At 46.2% G+C, this 20,105-nt stretch overlaps 1 protein-coding gene across 1 annotated transcript in view; it reads left to right on the top strand.

The window, feature by feature from the left end:
• fig4a (FIG4 phosphoinositide 5-phosphatase a) overlaps positions 1–20,105 on the top strand; it is a 104,393-nt gene that overhangs the window by 34,716 nt on the left and 49,572 nt on the right. The window contains exons 12-16 of the mRNA XM_055885309.1: positions 1,715–1,848; positions 4,372–4,488; positions 12,207–12,252; positions 12,396–12,544; positions 12,672–12,838. Of these exons, the coding sequence (XP_055741284.1) occupies positions 1,715–1,848; positions 4,372–4,488; positions 12,207–12,252; positions 12,396–12,544; positions 12,672–12,838 (613 nt within the window). The remainder of the gene's footprint in view (positions 1–1,714; positions 1,849–4,371; positions 4,489–12,206; positions 12,253–12,395; positions 12,545–12,671; positions 12,839–20,105) is intronic.

Below are 20,105 nucleotides of genomic sequence, written 5' to 3'. Positions count from 1 at the left end.
CATTCTCTGGTGTCAGATGTCCCTGTGGAGGAGAAAACAAGGAGAGATGTAATATCCAACATGACCATAATGAAGTGTTTACAGACACATCCAAATGACTGAGAATTTCACTTGAGGATTTTTCTAAGAAACCAGCAGGATTCCTGGAATCACAGCTTCATGTGATTGGACAATAGCCTGGTGTGTTGGTTTAATTAGCTAGTGAAGGTTTAGGCTAACTCCCTAGCTGTGTCAATACATTGGAAAAGAACAGTTGTTGTGGTTACTCTGACAGATGGACTGATAAAAGAGGTACTGGAGAGATGAAACTGGTTAGGGGCTGGTAATTACAAGCTGTTGAAGAACCACCTTAAATGCACTCACACACTCTCTTCACACAGTGTTGTGAACCCCCCCCCCCCCCCCCCCCCCCCCTTCTTACTGCTGAGCAGTAAGTGTCCTGTGACATGCACGGGTGTCCTGTGCATGTCACTCACAAGGGAACGAGAAGAGGGATAGCCAATCACAGCCCTCCGTTGCCTGCACAAGCTCGGCCATGTGCAGTAGGGGATGAGAGGGTAGGGTGCTCCCCCTTAGTCCCACGCCCCCCCCCCCCCCCCTCTCACTCACAAGCAGCAATAAAAAAAGTCACCATAGACTTTGCAGCGTAGTAGTGATTTGTGATGGTAGGTGGGGGTGTGTCACTCATCAGGATCCATTTCTCTTAACTGGGAAATTCCCTCGTTTGTGCAGAGACACATTTAACCACTGTTCATTTGTCACAGCAAGAGCCTCTGTCATGCCTTGCCACACTCTTATGCAGGTGTGTGAGATCTGTGTGTATCCATGTGCATGCATTTTGCATGATTCCCATCTGTGTGTGCAGAGCATGTACTGTACTGTACTGCATGCATGGTATGCTGGCACATGATGAGTGTGTTTGCAGTTGTGTGCGTGTATGCATGATACTTTGTTTGGCACGTGTGTGTGTGTGTTTTGATGCCATGCTGTGAGAGAGAGCCTGGCAGTGGTTAATGGCTGGTTATTAACTGGCTGTTTGGCCAGTGCTGTGACACTGATAGAGGCGTGTGTGTGTTTTGTAGATAAGTGGTTAAAAGGTTGTTGAAGGTCTAGCGACCGGCGTGATCTTTAGGAGAGATGACAGGAGGAGCAGCAGGGGGCTTGGATACTGGGATGCGGGGGTAGACTCTCTTGGCTTCAAACAGAATGAATAGGAACTGACAGTGCAGTAAGTAGCCAGCATATGTGAGGGAGAGTGTGTTTTGAGAGAACGTTTCGTAGAGAGGAACTGAAGATCTGGTAGACAGACATAGTTTGGCTGCTGTAGACATGATTAGCTGATGTCAATGCAGAGCTAGGAGTACTGTGTCTGTGTGTCTGCGTTGGAGAGAAGAGGTGATGACTACTGCGCGCACACGTACACACACTGCTCCTTTGGGTGAACGGGCATTAATGGTTGGTTGGTAGGTTGTGACTCACTAGTTTTAAGTGTCTGTAAATAGTTAGGGTCCTACATCTGTATGTAGTTAACGGTTGGAGATGTTAAAAAAAATGGTATGTTCATTCAGGTGGTACTGTTGCGGGAGAAATTTGCACGAGACAAAAATTATGAAATTACCATAGACTTTCATGCCTCTTCTCATAAATCAGAGACCTTTCCTTCAGTGTAAATGAGTAACGCTGATGATGTGTGTGTCTCCGTGTCTGTGTGTAGAAACGAGAGAAGAGAAAGCATGAGAAGATCCTCAGTGAGGAGCTCTTCCCAGCTGTAATCAACCTCAACCAGTTCCTCCCTCCAGAACACTGCATTGACTACATCGCCTGGGACATGGCCCGATACACCAAGAGGTACAGATCTAGGATCAGCTCACCCAAACCCTATCCTTAACCATTAAAGGGGAAACGATCCTTAACCATTAAAGGGGAAACGCCTAAGATCAGTGTTTGGTTGCGACTTCATCCTACTCATACCGGCTGCTTTAGCGTAACCCTACACCAGCATCGTGTTCTGTAAGAGCCAGAGGTACAAAGTATTGTCCCAGCAACCTAAGTCAACACCTCAGAACATTTAATGGTTCCTAAACTTTTTGGGCCCACAAGCCTATTTTGATATCTGAAAAGTCTCGCGACCCCACCCATGTGAATTTTTTTGTTGTTGTAATTAACAACCAATGTTTACTTTTAATGTGGGACTATGACAGTCAATTGCAAGTTATACTGATAATGTCTTATATCTCGCCACCACTAATGAGATGGGTATGTTTGATGGGTGTCGCGTCAGAGCTTCTCAAAGTCAGGGGGCGTGGTCAATAGTACGCACCTCTTCTCTGCTGTCACATCCAACCTGGATGGATATTTGATTTTAATGCAGACGAGCACTGGATCCAGCTTCACACAGATATGAGCTGGCGAAGGGTAGTCTACCATGACTTTTCTGGTGCTTTCAAGACAACTGGGAACTAAGACAAATACGTGGTTGAATCCTGACGTTAGTGATCTTCAGGTCAGGAAGTCTAAGCTCTAGAAAGAGGGCTGAGTTCCCGAGTTACATGACTGTTCAAAGCAGATGTTCCCAGTTGGAGCTCTTTTCATTCCGAGTTACCAGTTGTCTTGGGAAGTTGTTCCCAAAGTGCCCTTCCAAGTGTTGGAGATGAGCAGTCATCACCCATGTGGGACACTTACTGATGCTGTGTTCTGTTATTTTCATTACACAGAAAGTCAACCAAGTCCGTTGTTTTTACATCCATTGTGAATGACAACCGCTCTTCTCTCAATACGAAAAATCACATTCACGTTCATAACCAGAGTTCAGAGGCCTGCCCGCCGTCCCGTGATAGATGGAGCTCCATCTGTGCAAAAGCCCACCATTCGATCCCATATGGAATCTGTTTTTTGTCAATATAGCCACAGCACACTCCGGAATCATGAGACAGAGCAATATGTCCTCGTGAATAGCCTCTCCCAACCTTTATAGCGAACAAAAGTCATTGCATGGGCATCTCGATCCTCACAGCTAACATCCATTTGGAGAGCATAAGCTGGGGAGTTTTGGAGTATAATCATTTTCATTTTAGATTTTTAAGGTTAACCACATAAAAATTGAGATACAAAAAATATATATTATAATATTGTCTTTGTATTTATTTATTACATTTTTGGGGGGGATTTGGGAAATTCTCCCGCAACCCCATTTTCATATCTGCCCCCTAGTTTGTGATCCTCTAGGCTACATGGTTATATACAGGACATACAGCAGCACATGGTCCCATGTGACCCAAGAAGGGCTATATATTTCATGGGCCAAAGTACATTAACCACAAAGTCCTGGGGTTATCCATCACTGCAGCTATGGAAACGCTGTGAAGATCACATCTTTCCCTTATTCATTTTCACTGGCATGGTACTCCCCAAGCTACCTTTGCTCACCAGCAATGGACCTAACTTTAACAGTAGATTAGTTATTGTTGCTGTCCCTGAAGGAAATGTTCAAGTTCAGTGAAAACATTTTTCAAAGAGACCTTTTAAGTTGCCTAACACTCATATGTTTTCTGTCTGCCCCGCCCTCTGTCTGCCTGCCCCGCCCCCTCTTTCTGTCTACCTGCCCCGCCCCCTCTTTCTGTCTACCTGCCCCGCCCCTCTTTCTGTCTGCCTGCCCCGCCCCCTCTCTCTGTCTGCCTGCCCTGCCCCCTCTCTCTGTCTGCCTGCCCCGCCTCCTCTCTCTGTCTCTTTCTCTCTCTCTTTAAGGGGCTTTATTGGCATGGGAACATATGTTTACATTGCCAAAGCAAATTAAATGGATGATAAACAAAAGTGAAATAAACAATCAGAAATGAACAGTAAACATTACACTCAAGAAAGTTTGTATGTAGCTGAAGTTCAAAAAATAATAAATATGTTTTTATTTAAACTGGTTGCTTTTGTAACAACAGGTCACATCCTGCTGCTGTGATGGTACACTGGTATTTCACCTAATAGATATGGGAGTTTATCAAAATGTAATTTGTTTTCAAATTCTTTGTGGATCTGTGTAATCTGAGGGAAATATGTGTCTCTATTATGGTCATACATTTGGCAGGAGGTCAGGAAGTGCAGCTCAGTTTCCACCTCATTTTGTGGGCAGTGTGCACATTGCCTGTTTTCCTTTGAGAGCCATGTCTGCCTACTGCAGCCTCTCTCAATAGCAAGGCTATGCTCATTGAGTCTGTACATTTCCTTAATTTTGTGTCAGTCACAGTGGTCAGGTATTCTGCCAATGTGTACTCTCTGTTTAGGACCAAATAACATTCCAGTTTGCTCTGATTTTTGGTAAATTATTTTCCAGTGTGTCAAATAATGATCGCATCTCTCGCTCTCCCTCCCTCCCTCTCTCAGTAAGCTGTATAACGTGCTGGACCGTCTTAGTATGATAGCAGAGAACGTGGTCAAGAGGACCGGCTTCTTCATCAACCGCTCTGACTTCTTCTGCCACACCCTCAGACCAGACGAGAGGTACACACACACACACGCACACCCTCTGGCCAGACGAGAGGTACACACACACACACACACACACACACACACACACACACACACACACACACACACACACACACACACACACACACACCCTCAGGCCAGACGAGAGGTACACACCCTCAGGCCAGACGAGAGGTACACACCCTCAGGCCAGACGAGAGGTACACACCCTCAGGCCAGACGAGAGGTACACACCCTCAGGCCAGACGAGAGGTACACACCCTCAGGCCAGACGAGAGGTACACACCCTCAGGCCAGACGAGAGGTACACACCCTCAGGCCAGACGAGAGGTACACACAAACAGGCCAGACGAGAGGTACACACAAACAGGCCAGACGAGAGGTACACACAAACAGGCCAGACGAGAGGTACACACAAACAGGCCAGACGAGAGGTACACACCCTCAGGCCAGACGAGAGGTACACACCCTCAGGCCAGACGAGAGGTACACACCCTCAGGCCAGACGAGAGGTACACCCAAACAGGCCAGACGAGAGGTACACCCAAACAGGCCAGACGAGAGGTACACCCAAACAGGCCAGACGAGAGGTACACACAAACAGGCCAGACGAGAGGTACACCCAAACAGGCCAGACGAGAGGTACACCCAGACGAGAGGTGACGCCAGAGGGGTAAAAACTTGCGCCCTTTACAACCCAACCTATACCTCTATAACTACCTCACCCCACCCTCTAGATTTTTTTACAGGGGTTGGTGTTTATTGCTACGTTTGTTTTAGTGTGTTAGACAAAGTCCCTCTGAGGGCTGTTATAAAGCTCCGTCTAATAACTAATCATACAGTATTTTACAATCACGCATTAATAGCAATTACATTTCTTTTTTTCCTTCTGATATAAATGAATGTCCAGTAATGGGAATAGATAGGTCTGTTCGATGGGAGTCTTGCTGAATAGTCATGGCCAGGGTATCCCTACCTATCAGAGTAGATGACGGAGCATACAGCAGCAGAAGGGTGTGAAGAAGGGCTGCACTGCTCACTATCTGCATATCTTAATCACAAGCATTGACATTTCCATCTGGTTACCTAAGCTGCTAGCCATTCTTCTAATGCCGTATTTATTAGCTTTATGTTACATTATCAAACACACTCCCTCGCTTTTATACATTTGCTCATGCTTAAGAAACACACACATATGCACATGGACCACACACACACCCGGCCGCCCACTCTCTCGTCTCTGGCGGGGTTGTTGACTTGAGTCCAGGCCAGACGTGTCACAAATGAAAAGTCTTCCTCCATTTACTTCTTAATTTATTATTTCTTCCGTGCTTCCAGACATGTGACATTCTGACTATCCCTGGGTTGTCTCATATGGAGACTCCTGTGGGGCTCACTGCTAGTCTGGAGGCTAACCTTCTTACACTACCACAATTATGAATAAAATAATAATTCAAAAGAAGAAGAAAAAATAAATAAATATATATACACTGCTCAATAAAGGGAACACTTAAACAACATAATGTAACTCCAAGTCAATCACACTTCTGTGAAATCAAACTGTCCACTTAGGAAGCAACACTGATTGACAATAAATTTCACATGCTGTTGTGCAAATGGAATAGACAAAAGGTGGAAATTATAGGCAATTAGCAAGACACCCCCAATAAAGGAGTGGTTCTGCAGGTGGTGACCACATACCACTTCTCAGTTCCTATTCTTCCTGGCTGATGTTTTGGTCACTTTTGAATGCTGGCGGTGCTCTCACTCTAATGGTAGCATGAGACGGATTCTACAACCCACACAAGTGGCTCAGGTAGTGCAGCTCATCCAGGATGGCACATCAATGCGAGCTGTGGCAAAAAGGTTTGCTGTGTCTGTCAGCGTAGTGTGCATAGCATGGAGGCGCTACCAGGAGACAGGCCAGTACATCAGGAGACGTGGAGGAGGCCGTAGGAGGGCAACAACCCAGCAGCAGGACCGCTACCTCTGCCTTTGTGCAAGGAGGTGCACTGCCAGAGCCCTGCAAAATGACCTCCAGCAGGCCACAAATGTGCATGTGTCAGCATATGGTCTCACAAGGGGTCTGAGGATCTCATCTCGGTACCTACTGGCAGTCAGGCTACCTCTGGCGAGCACATGGAGGGCTGTGCGGCCCCACAAAGAAATGCCACCCCACACCATGACTGACCCATTGCCAAACCGGTCATGCTGAAGGATGTTGCAGGCAGCAGAACGTTCTCCACGGCGTCTCCAGACTCTGTCACGTCTGTCACATGTGCTCATGTGCTCAGTGTGAACCTGCTTTCATCTGTGAAGAGCACAGGGCGCCAGTGGCGAATTTGCCGATCTTGGTGTTCTCTGGCAAATGCCAAACGTCCTGCACGGTGTTGGGCTGTAAGCACAACCCCCACCTTTGGACGTCGGGCCCTCATACCACCCTCATGGAGTCTGTTTCTGACCGTTTGAGCAGACACATGCACATTTGTGGCCTGCTGGAGGTCATTTTGCAGGGCGCTGGCAGTGCACCTCCTTGCACAAAGGCGGAGGTAGCGGTCCTGCTGCTGGGTTGTTGCCCTCCTACGGCCTCCTCCACGTCTCCTGATGTACTGGCTTGTCTCCTGGTAGCGCCTCCATGCGCTGGACACTACGCTGACAGACACAGCAAACCTTCTTGCCACAGCTCGCATTGATGTGCCATCCTGGATGAGCTGCACTACCTGAGCCACTTGTGTGGGTTGTAGAATCCGTCTCATGCTACCATTAGAGTGAGAGCACCGCCAGCATTCAAAGTGACCAAAACATCAGCCAGGAAGCATAGGAACTGACAAGTGGTCTGTGGTCACCACCTGCAGAATCACTCCTTTTTTGGGGGTGTCTTGCTAATTGCCTATAATTTCCACCTTTTGTCTATTCCATTTGCACAACAGCATGTGAAATTTATTGTCAATCAGTGTTGCTTCCTAAGTGGACAGTTTGATTTCACAGAAGTGTGATTGACTTGGAGTTACATTGTGTTGTTTAAGTGTTCCCTTTATTTTTTTGAGCAGTGTATATACACACACACACACACTACCGTTAAACTTTGGGGTCACTTAGAAATGTCCTTGTTTTTGAAAGAAAAGCACATTTTTAGTCCATTAAAATAACATCAAATTGATCAGAAATACAGTGGAGACATTGTTAATGTTGTTAAAGATTATTGTAGCTGGAAACTGCAGATTTTTAATGGAATATCTACTTAGGCGTACAGAGGCTCATTATCAGTAACCATCCCTCCTGTGTTCCAATGGCACGTTGTGTTACCTAATCCAAATGTATCATTTTAAAAGGCTAATTGATCATTAGAAAACCCTTTTACCATTGTTCGCACAGCTCAAAACTGTTCCCCTGCTTAAAGAAGCAATACAATTGGCCTTCTTTAGTCTAGTTGAGAGAGTACTCTAGAGTACTCACGAATGAGTACGAATGTACAATGCCTTTCTTAAAATCAATACACAGAAGTATATATTTTTAAACCTGCATATTTAGTTAAGAAATTAATGTTAGCAGGCAATATTAACTAGGCAAATTGTGTCACCTCTCTTGCGTTCATTGCACGACGAGTCAGGGTATATGCAACAGTTTGGGCCGCCTGGCTCGTTGCGAACTAATTTGCCAGAATTTTACGTAATTATGACGTAACATTGAAGGTTGTGCAATGTAACAGCAATATTTAGACTTATATATGCCACCCGTGAGATAAAATACGGAACGGTTCCATATTTCACTGAAAGAATAAACGTTTTGTTTTCAAAATTATTGTTTCCGGATTTGACCATATTAATTTTTTATTTTATTTCACCTTTATTTAACCAGGTAGGCCAGTTGAGAACAAGTTCTCATTTACAACTGCGACCTGGCCAAGATAAAGCATAGCAGTGTGAACAGACAACATCACAGAGTTACACGTGGAGTAAACAATAAACAAGTCAATAACACAGTAGGGGGAAAAATGAGTCTATATACATTGTGTGCAAAAGGCATGAGGAGGTAGGCAATAAATAGGCCATAGGAGCGAATAATTATAATTTAGCAGATTAACACTGGAATGATAAATCATCAGATGATCTTGTGCAAGTAGAGATACTGGTGTGCAAAAGAGCAGAAAAGTAAATAAATAAAAGCAGTATGGGGTTGAGGTAGGTAAATTGGGTGGGCTGTTTACAGATGGACTATGTACAGCTGCAGCGATCGGTTAGCTGCTCAGATAGCAGATGTTTCAAGTTGGTGAGGGAGATAAAAGTCTCCAACTTCAGAGATTTTTGCAATTCGTTCCAGTCGCAGGCAGCAGAGAACTGGAAGGAAAGGCGTCCAAATGAGGTGTTGGCTTTAGGGATGATCAGTGAGATATACCTGCTGGAGCGCGTGCTACGAGTGGGTGTTGTTATCGTGACCACCATTAATGACTTAAGGCTCGTATTTCTGTGTGTTATTATAATTTAGTCTATGAGTTGATAGAGCAGTCTGACTGAGTGGTGGTAGGCAGCAGCAGGCTCATAAGCATTCATTCAAACAGCACTGTCTTGCATTTGCCAGCAGCTCTTCCATTGCGCTGTTTATGACTTCAAGCCTATCAACTCCCGAGATTAGGCTGGCAATACTAAAGTACCTATTAGAACATCCAATAGTCAAAGGTATATGAAATACAAATGGTACAGGGAGAAATAGTCCTATAATAACTACAACCTAAAACTTCTTACCTGGGAATATTGAAAACTCATGTTCAAAGGAACCACCAGCTTTCATATGTTCTCATGTTCTGAGCAAGGAACTTAAACGTTAGCTTTTTTACATGGCACATATTGCACTTTTACTTTCTATTCTAACACTTTGTTTTTGCATTATTTAAACCAAATTGAACATGTTTCAATATTTATTTGAGACTAAATTGATTTTATTGATGTATTATATTAAGTAAAAATAAGTGTTTATTGTTCATTCAGTATTGTTATAATTGTCATTATTACATATATATATATATATATATATATATAAAAATCGTCACGATTAATCGGAATCGGCATTTTTTGGGCTTCCAATAATCGGTATCGGCGTTGAAAAATCTTAAGTCGGTCGACCTCTAGTTTTGCGTGACAAGCCACATTTCTTCAGCCTCGTTCTGTGATGTGTACGCCCAGGAACTTAAAACTTCCTAACTTCTCCACTGCTGTCCCTTTGATGTGGATAGGGGGGTGCTCCCTCTGTTGTTTCCTGAAGTCCACGATCATCTCCTTTGTTTTCTTGACGTTGAGTGAGAGGTTGTTTTCCTGACACCACACTCCGAGTTCCCTCACCTCCTCCCTCTAGTCTGTCTCGTCGTTGTTGGAAAGTCCAGGACCCAATTGCACAGGGTGGGGTTGAGACCCAAGGCCTCCAGCTTGATGATGAACTTGGAGTGTACTATGGTGTTGAATGCTGAGCTGTAGTCAATGAACAGCATTCTTATATAGGTATTCCTCTTGTCCAGATGAGATAGGGCAGTGTGATGGTGATTGCGTCGTCTGTGGACCTGTTGGCGGTATGCAAACTGAAGTGGGTCTAGTTTGGCCAGTAAGGTGGTGATATAATCCTTGACTAGTCTCTCGAAGCACTTCATGATGACAGAAGTGAGTGCTACGGGGCGGTAGTCATTTAGTTCAGTTATCTTTGCCTTCTTGGGTACAGGATCAATGGTAGCAATCTTGAAGCATGTGGGGACAACAGACTGGGATAGGGAGCGATTGAATATGTCCTTAAACACTCCAGCCAGCTGGTCTGCGCATGCTTTGAGGATGCGGCTAGGGATGCTGCCTGGGCCAACAGCCTTTCGAGGGTTAACACGTTTAAATGTTTTACTCACATCAGCCATGGAGAAGGGGGGGGGGGGGCAGTCCTTGTTAGTGGGCCGCAATGGTGGCACTGTATTATCCTCAAAGGGGACGAAGAAAGTGTTTCGAAGCGTGACGTCTGTGACGTGGCTGGATTAATTTTTGTAGTCCGTGATTTCCTTTAGACCCTGCCTTGTGTCTTGTGTGTGAGCTGTTGAATTGCGACTCCACCTTGTCCCTGTACTGGCTTGTTTGATTGCCTTGCGGAAGGAATAGCTACACTGTTTATATTCAGACATATTCCCAGACCTCTTTCCATGGTTAAATGCGGTGGATCGCTTTCAGTTTTGCGTGAATGCCGCCATCCATCCACGGTTTCTGGTTAGGATAGGTTTTAATAGTCACAGTGGGTACAACATCTCCAATGCACTTCTTTATAAACTCACTCACCGAGCCAGTGTATAGGTCGATGTAGTTCTCTGAGACTGACCGGAACATATTCCAGTCCACGTGATCAAAACAATCTTGAAGCGTGGCTTCCAATTGGTCAGACCAGCGTTGAATGGTTCTCGTCACTGGCACATCCTGTTTGAATTTCTGCCTATAAGACAGAAGGAGCTAGATGGCATCGTGGTCGGATTTGCCGAAGGGAGGGCGGGGGAGGGCTTTGCATGCATCGCGGAAGTTAGAGTAGCAGTGGTCGAGGGTATTGCGCATGCGCAATCAATATGCTGGTAGAATTTAGGTAGCCTTGTTCTCAAATTTGCTTTGTTAAAATCCCTGGCTATAATAAATGCAGCCTCATGTATGGTTTCCAGTTTGATGTATGGTTTCCAGTTTGCATATAGTCCAGTGAAGTTCCTTGATGGCCATCTTGGTGTCTGCTTGAGGGGGAATGTACACAGCTGTGACTATATATGATGAGAATTATCTTGGTCGGTAAAATGCTGACACTTGATTGTAAGGAATTCTAGATCGGGTGAGCAGAAGGACTTGACTTCCTGTATGTTGTTATGATTACACCATGAGTCGTTAATCATAAAGCATACACCCCCTATCTTTTCCCAGAGAGGTGTTTATCTCTGTCGGCGTGTTGCATGGAGAAGCCCGATGGCTGAACCGATTCTGACAACATATCCTGAGAGAGCCATGTTTCTGTGTTTCCTGTCGACGCCATCATAATGAGTGAGAGGCATCACTTCAGACCCAAGTTTAATCCCAGGCTGTGTCACAACCGGCCATGAGCGTGAGTCCCATAGGGCGGCGTCCGGGTTAGGGGAGGGTTTGGCCGGGGGGGCTTTACTTGGCTCATCGTGTTCTAGCGACTCCTTGTGGCGTGCCAGGCGCCTGCAGGCTGACTCCGTCATCAGTTGAACAGTGTTTCCTCCGACACATTGGTGCGGCTGGCTTCCGGGTGCTTTTTCGGAGGACGCATGACTCGACCTTCGCCTCTCCCGAGCCCGTTGGGGAGTTGCAGCGATGAGACAAGATCATAATTGGATATCACGAAATTGGGGTGAAAAGGGGTTCATTATTTTTTACATTAGCATATCATGCTTTGCATACAAGCCAGGGGCTAGATACACCTGGCAATGAAGCAAGCCTAGAGTGACCTAAATTGATAAGCAAAGAGGACGGGATGGTTATCTTGGAGAGGAAAGAGATGCTATGGGTAGTAGAGCCGATGTTTCTCTGGTTTTCATCATACAGTGCTTTGTGGCATTGGATAATTACTCCTCGATGCACCAGTCCTAAATGTGTTCAGATTCAGAAACTTTGAGTTGTGCCGTCTCTAGACAATTAATGTGCATTGCAGGAGTATAAAAGTACAACAAGCATACTCAGTGTTTAATTGATTAAAGGAGTTTTCTCTTTCCTCAGGTGGGGAGATCTTGGGGGAAGTCTCACCTCAAGTGGGCGTGTCCAGGTACGGTATATTACACATCGTACACACCTAAGCAAGCGGTGGCTGTTGACATGGAAACCTGAAGGTGGAGATGATGCACGTCTTTTATCAGCGCCCACATTCAAATGTTTTGTCGTTTTTGAGCTCTCCTCTCCCATCTTCAGACAGGTGTGTTGAGGACGAACTGTGTGGACTGTCTGGACCGTACTAACACGGCCCAGTTCATGGTGGGGAAGTGTGCTCTGGCCTATCAGCTCTACGCTCTGGGCATGATTGACAAGCCCAAGCTGCAGTTCGACACGGACTGTGTTAGGTAAAACCCTACTCTACTCTCGCCTCTGAGACTCACTTAAACATTTTCTAAAAGTTGACATAAGTAATTAGAAAATGCTGTTGACATCTCTGACCTTGTGTGACCTTTACCCCCCTCCCCAATTCAGGCTGTTTGAGGAACTGTATGAAGACCATGGGGACACCCTGTCTCTGCAGTACGGGGGCTCCCAGCTGGTCCACAGGGTGAAGACCTACCGGAAGATAGCCCCCTGGACACAGCACTCCAAAGACATCATGCAGACCCTGTCCCGTTACTATAGCAACGCTTTCTCAGGTAGACACGGACACACTTTTATCTCACCTTTTATTTAACCAGGTAGGCCAGTTGAGAACTAGTTCTCATTTACAACTGCGACCTGGCCAAGATAAAGCAAAGCAGTGCGACACCAACAACACAGAGTTACACATGGAATAAACAAACATACAGTCAATAACACAAGAGAAAAGTATATATACAGTGTGTGCAAATGGAGTAAGATTAGGGAGGTGAGGCAATAAATAGGCCATAGTGGCGAAATAATTACAATTTAGCAATTAAACTCTGGAGTGATAGATGTGCAGAAGATGAATGTGCAATTACAGATACTGGGGTGCAAAGGAGCAAAAAAATAAATAGCAATATGGGAATGAGGTAGTTGGGTGGGCTTTTTACAGATGGGCTATGTACAGGTGCAATGATCTGTAAGCTGCTCTGATAGCTGATTCTTAAAGATAGTGAGGGAAATATGAGTCTCCAGCTTCAGTAATTTTTGCAATTCGTTCCAGTCATTGGCTGCAGAGATCTGGAAGGAATGGCGGCCAAAGGAAGAGTTGGCTTTGGGGGTGACCAGTGAAATATACCTGTTGGAGCGCGTGCTATGGGTGGGTGCTGCTATGGTGACCAGTGAGCTGAGATAAGGCGGGGCTTTACCTAGCAAGGACTTATAGATGACCTGGAGCCAATGGGTCTGTCGACAAATATGAAGTGAGGGCCAGCCAACGAGAGCATACAGGTCGCAGTGGTGGGTAGTATATGGGGCTTTGGTGACAAAACGGATGGCACTGTGATAGACTGCATCCAATTTGCTGAGTAGAGTGTTGGAGGCTATTTTGTAAATGACATCGCCGAAGTCAAGGATTGGTAGGATAGTCAGTTTTACGAGGGTAAGTTTGGCAACATGAGCAAAGGATGCTTTGTTGCAAAATAGGAAGCCAATTCTAGATTTAATGTTGGATTGGAGATGCTTAATGTGAATCTGGAAGGAGAGTTGGCAGTCTAACCAGACATCTAGGTATTTGTAGTTGTTCACATATTCTAAGTCAGAACCGTCCAGAGTAGTGATGCTAGACGGGCGGGCGGGTGCGGCAGCGATCGGTTGAAGAGCATGCATTTAGTTTAACTTGCAGTTGGAGGCTATGGAAGGAGAGTTGTATGGCATTGAAGCTCGTCTGGAGGTTTGTTAACACAGTTTCCAAAGAAGGGCCAGAAGTACACAGAATGGTGTCTCATGCTCGCAAGCACACACATGCACACACACCCACATGCTCACACACACACACATTATCTGTCATAACAAAAATACTTTTACCATTGCAAATTCTTTTCAGGCATCCTGATTTTAGGTAGTCTCTCTTGACAGCCCTAGTTTGAGATTTCTTATGTAGGTAGTAGTGTCTCCGAGGTAACGGTGCCTTCGAGGTATTACCACTTCATACCACTCACTCATCACCCCCATATTGTTACTACGGCAACACACTCACTCAGGATCCCTCTATTCCCCCTAAATACACACACACACACACACACACACATACTCCATTCACCCCTGCCCTGTCCTTATGACACCACTGCTTACTCATCCACTAGTGACTCTTCCTCTCTCCTTACCCCTCCTCATCCCCTCACCCCCTCCTCATCACCTCATCCTCTCCCCTCCTCACCTCATCCTCTCCCCTCCTCATCCCCTCACCCCCCTCATCCTCTCCCCTCCTCATCCCCTCACCCCCTCCTCCTCATCCCCTCTCCCCCCTCCTCATCCCCCCTCCTCATCCTCTCCCCCCTCCTCATCCACTCTTCCTACCCCCCTCCTTTTCCACTCTTCCTGCCCCTCCTTTTCCACTCTTCTTTCTCCCCTCCTCACCCCCTCCTCTTCTCCTGCCCCCCATCTTCTCCCGCCCCCTCCTCTTCTCCCGCCCCCTCCTCTTCTCCCGCCCCCTCCTCTTCTCCCGCCCCCTCCTCTTCTCCCGCCCACTCCTCTTCTCCCGCCCCCTCCTCTTCTGCCGATTCCTTCATCTTCTCCCGCCCCCCTCTTCTCCCACCCCTCTTCTCATCCACTATTCCTTCTCCCCTCCTCCTCTTCTCCCATCCCCCACCTCATCCACTCTTCCTTCTCCCCTCCTCACCCCCTCTTCTCCCGCCCCCTCCTCTTCTCCCGCCCACCTTCCCTTCTCCCATCCCTCTCCTCATCCACTCTTCCTTCTCCTCTTCTCCCTTCCTTCTCCTCTTCTCCCTCCCCCCTCCTCTTCTCCCGCCCCCCTTATCCACTCTTCCTGCCCCTCTTCTCCCGCCCCCTCCTCTTCTCCCATCCCCCTCATCCACTCTTCCTTCTCCCCTCCTCACCCATTTACATTACATTTACATTTAAGTCATTTAGCAGACGCTCTTCTCCAGAGCGACTTACAAATTGGAAAGCTCATACATATTCATCCTGGTCCCCCCGTGGGAATTGAACCCTGGTCCCCCCGTGGGAATTGAACCCACAACCCTGGCGTTGCAAGCGCCATGCTCTACCAACTGAGCCACACGGGACCACCCCTTCTTTTCCTGCCCCGCCCTCGTCTTCTCCCGCCCCCCTCATCCACTCTTCCTGCCCCTCTTCTCCCGCCCCCTCCTCTTCTCCCGTCCCCCTCATCCACTCTTCCTTCTCCCCTCCTCACCCCTTCTTCTCCTGCCCCCCTCCTCTTCTCCTGCCCCGCCCTCCTCTTCTCCCGTACCCCGCCTCATCCAGTCTTCCTTCCCCCCTCCCATCCACTCTTCCTTCTCCCCTCCTCACCCCCTCTGCTCCCGCCCCCTCCTCTTCTCCCGTCCACTCCTTATCCACTTTTCCTTCTCCCCTCCTCATCCTCCTCCCGCCCCCCTCCTCTTCTCCCGTCCACTCCTTTTCCACTCTTCCTTCTCCCCTCCTCACCCCCTCTTCTCCCGCCCCTTCCTCATCCACTCTCCCTTCTCCCCTCCTCACCCCCATCCTCATCCACTCTACCTTTTCCCCTCACCCACCCACCCACCCCCCCACCTCATCCCCTCCACTTCTCCAACTACTGTTGAACCATTGCTCCCACTACCTCTATGCTCTCTCTGTCAGATAATGTGACCCCCCCCCCCCAACTCCTTAGTTACATTTCAAATAAAATCTATAATGAGTTTGCAGACCCAGCGTACGGCGAGTGGCAACCTCATAATAATGTCATACATCATGTGATGTTTACACAACCTATCTCTCTCCCATGGGATTACACACACGCACACAGTTTGCATTAATGGAGACTAATTGCTGTAAATGATTCTGGTAGAGAAACACTGTGTAGAGAGCTATACATTATCCCCCTTCTTCACATCAGTCTTCAGCATTGCCATAAAGACCCTAATAAATCAACCACTGTAAATGTGTCCAGTACTGATTTATTTATTGTATTTACCAGCTACATTGTTTGAGGACACGACATTGTGGGGAAGAGTTAGAGCAGAGGGGTGGAACCATAGAGATCCTATTAATTGACTATTCTAATTCTATGGGTAGAACTCTATTGCCTTGGAATACTTCAGAACGGAGTATATAAAACACAGGAAAATCTACTATACACAGCACTAAGTGCATCTCGTTGTGTTCTTGGCTTAGAAGTGTTCCCTTTCTCCCTTTAAATCACAGTCTCTCGACATCTTAGTTCACAGCCCTTTGCTGTTCAGAACACTGTAGACACGGGGTAGATTAGAAGGCTTCCCCTCGTCTCGGTGTCCTACATCTCCTGTTGCTGGAAGATTTAACAACAGAGCTGTAGAAACCCTCCTCGGTCTCCCAGAGCACTATCTTCTGAATCACCCTCACACGTACAAAGATCCACAGTCACACACGCATGCATTACATTTGCATGGACACACACACACCCTCGCCCACCTCCACACTAATTATGATGAAATTAGGCTTCCTTCACGACGTTGAATTATACATCCTCATGACATCCCCCAGAGTAACATTCAGTCTACCAGCACCACAGGACCCATATCCTGGTAACGATAGGGCGGTGCACAATTGGCCCAGCGTCGTCTGGGTTTGGCCGGGGTAGGCCGTCATTGTAAATAAGATTTTGTTCTTAACTGACTTGCCTAGTTAAATAAAGGTTAAATTAACAAACAAAAAAATATCTCCCTTCAGTCACACTGACACTACAGGGAACATAATGGCTTCTCTCCTCTTCAACTAACACATGACTTCCTGTCTCCCTCTAACTTTAGTGAGGAAAGTGACCCTGGAGTGTTTTACTGGGGACCATGTTTAGTTTAACTCAATCCAAGTGAATCATGGGAATAATCCAGTCAACAGTAATTGTCTTAATTTTACTGGACCCCAGGAAGAGTAGCTGCTGCTTTGGCAGCAGCTAATGGGGATCCATAATAAATACAAAAACAAAACAGTTAGGCTTAAATGGAGAAATGGTATTATTGGAATATGGAGGAAAATAATTGTTTATTTTGGATGAGATTATTATTATCTCTGTTATTGCGTCCTGATCTTTTTATATGAAAATCTTCCGTGCCTCCCTAGGTTGATGTAATTTACCTTGTGTTGACTACACACGCACACACACACACACACACACACACACACACACACACACACACACACACACACACACAGTCATCTGATTGTGGTGGCAATGAAACTTTACTGTTCTCTAGTTCAGGATTAAACTATCCTCATTGTTATTAGTGTTCAGAAATGACGTACACCAGAACCCCAGGCGTCATATAAGATATCCACAATGAGATCTGCTGGGGCCTGGCTGCGATGGAGTGAGTGGGAGAAAAGAGGGCCTTAGGGGCCTGTGAGAGGATGAGGGGCCACTCTAACTCGTTCGTTCGCTGAGTGGGAATCAGTTTGATGTCAGTGTTGTGGCCAGGTATTTGTTAGTGAGCGTGTGTGTGTGTTAGCACGTTCAAGACTAACGTTCCACACTAAATCCACCCTTTTGCCCTTTTGGGTTTGAGTAGAGCATTTCATCTAGAGTCGACACAAACTCCTCTTCTCTTTTGGCTGCAGAATTCAATTGCAACATCTCTGTGTGTGATGTCGAGTGGTGAGTCACTGTCTTCCTCTGTCCTCACACACCCTGCTCTCCCTGCACCAACCAATGTCTGTCATCAGGCTAATATAGATACAGGATCATTTTGATTGGCCAGTAACAGTTAGACTGAATGCTGGTTAACCCAGATGTGTCATCTATGCCTGATGGTTAGTACGACAGAGCTGACACTTATCCCACCCTTAAGCGTCCATCATTGTTCTAGAATATTGGTATGTTGACGTTCATACTTTTCGAATTCTCAGCGCAGGTCAAGCTGCACTACATGTCCAAAAGAATGCTTGTCGAACATCTCATTCCAAAATCACCTCTTCTGGGAAGGCTTTCCACTAGCTGTTGGAACATTGCTGCAGGGACTAGAGCATTAGTGAGGTCGGGCACTGATGCTGGGACATTATGCCTGGCTCACAGTCTGCGTTCCAATTAATCCCAAAGGTGTTCAATGGGGTTGAGGTCAGAGCTCTGTGCAGGCCAGTCAAGTTCTTCACATGGATCTCGACAAACCATTTCTGTATGGACCTCGCTTTGTGCACTTAGTCTGTACAGTGTCAAACTGTTGCCACAAAGTTGGAAACACAGAATGTCATTGTATGCCATATGTCATTGTGTGCTGTAGCGTTAGTATTTCCCTTCACTGGAACTAAGGGGCCTAGCCCGAACCATGAAAAACAGCCCCAGACCATTATTCCTCCTCCACCAAACTTTACAGTTGTCACTGCATTGGGGCACGTAGCGTTCTCTTGGCATCCGCCAAACCAAGATTCATCCGTTGGACTGCCAGATGGTGAAGTGTGATTCATCACTCCAGAGAACGTGTTTGCACTTTGCGGCTGAGCCGCTGTTGCTCCTAGACGTTTCCACTACACAGTAACAGCACGTTGACTGGGGCAGCTCTAGCAGGGCTGACTTGTTGGAAAGGTGGCATCCTATGACAGTGCCACGTTGAAAGTCACTGAGCTCTGCTGTATGGCCATTCTACTGCCAATGTTTGTCTATGGCGATTGCATGGCTGTTTCCTCGATTTTATATACCAGTCAGCAACAGGTGTGGCTGAAAAAGCTGAATCCACTAATTTGAAGGAGTATTGTTCTCCAACTGTCAACACATTCAAATGATTCGAGGACATGTACCGGAGCCACGCTGTTTGGGAATTGTGGGGAGGTGCGCATTCGGGCGTAGCTATGTCACAATGGGACACGGGACTAACGCGTCTTACCATCTGTGGACTATGATTTACACTTCATCCCTCACAGCACTCGGTTCCCAAAAAGATGGAGAGAAAAAAGAAAAGAAGAAGAAAGAAGTGAAAAGGCCAAACTACTGTGCCACTGAGGATGGGATCAGACTGTCACAGTGCTTATTTCCCATGATTGCATTTCCTTTTCCTCTTATGTTATTGTGTTGAGTCACCACCCTCGTTGTCGTCACTAATGCTAAAACAACTCATTTGGTTTTTCTTACTGTAGCACCTCTCTCCTACCCCTCTCAACCCAACAGTCTGTCTCCCTATTAGACTATTCTAAACTCCATCTTTCTTCTTAACTGTAATTGAGGGGTTTTATTCATTCATAGGCTTACTCTTGTTTATTTTACTTTGTTCTTCAATTTATGGCAAGATGTTGAAAGAAGATTGGACTAACTGACATAAGAGAGAAAGAGCTGTTACATGTTCTTAGCTGAGTCTGTGCAGTATCGTGTCCAAGTTGAATGTTGGAACATTGTTAGAGCTGAAAATGTCTGCAATTCAATCTGTTCTAGGCGGCACATTTGTTTTCTGGCTGAAGTACATACAGTGCATTCGGAAAGTATTCAGACCCCTTGACCTTTTCCACATTTTGTTACGTTACAGCCTTATTCTAAAATTGATTAAATAAAACATTTTCCTCTTCAATCTACACAAGTGAAAACAGATTTTATTTACAAAAGTATTCAGTACCTTTGCTTTGAGACTTGAAATTGAGCTCAGGTGAATCCTGTTTACATTGATCAACCTTGAAATGTTTCTACAACTTGATTGGAGTCCACCGGTGGTAAATTCAATTGATTGGACATAATTTGCCTATATAAGGTCCCACAGTTGACAGTGCATGTCAGAGCAAAAACCAAGCCATGAGGTTCTAGGAATTGTCTGTAGAGCTTCGAGACAGGATTGTGTCGAGGCACAGATCTGGGGAAGGGTACCAATACATTTCTGCAGCATTGAA

This window comes from Salvelinus fontinalis, chromosome 27, assembly GCF_029448725.1.
Source record: "Salvelinus fontinalis isolate EN_2023a chromosome 27, ASM2944872v1, whole genome shotgun sequence".
NCBI classification, from domain to species: domain Eukaryota; kingdom Metazoa; phylum Chordata; class Actinopteri; order Salmoniformes; family Salmonidae; genus Salvelinus; species Salvelinus fontinalis.
Note: the sequence above shows the minus strand (reverse complement) of the source record. Positions and strands in the feature narration are given on the sequence as shown.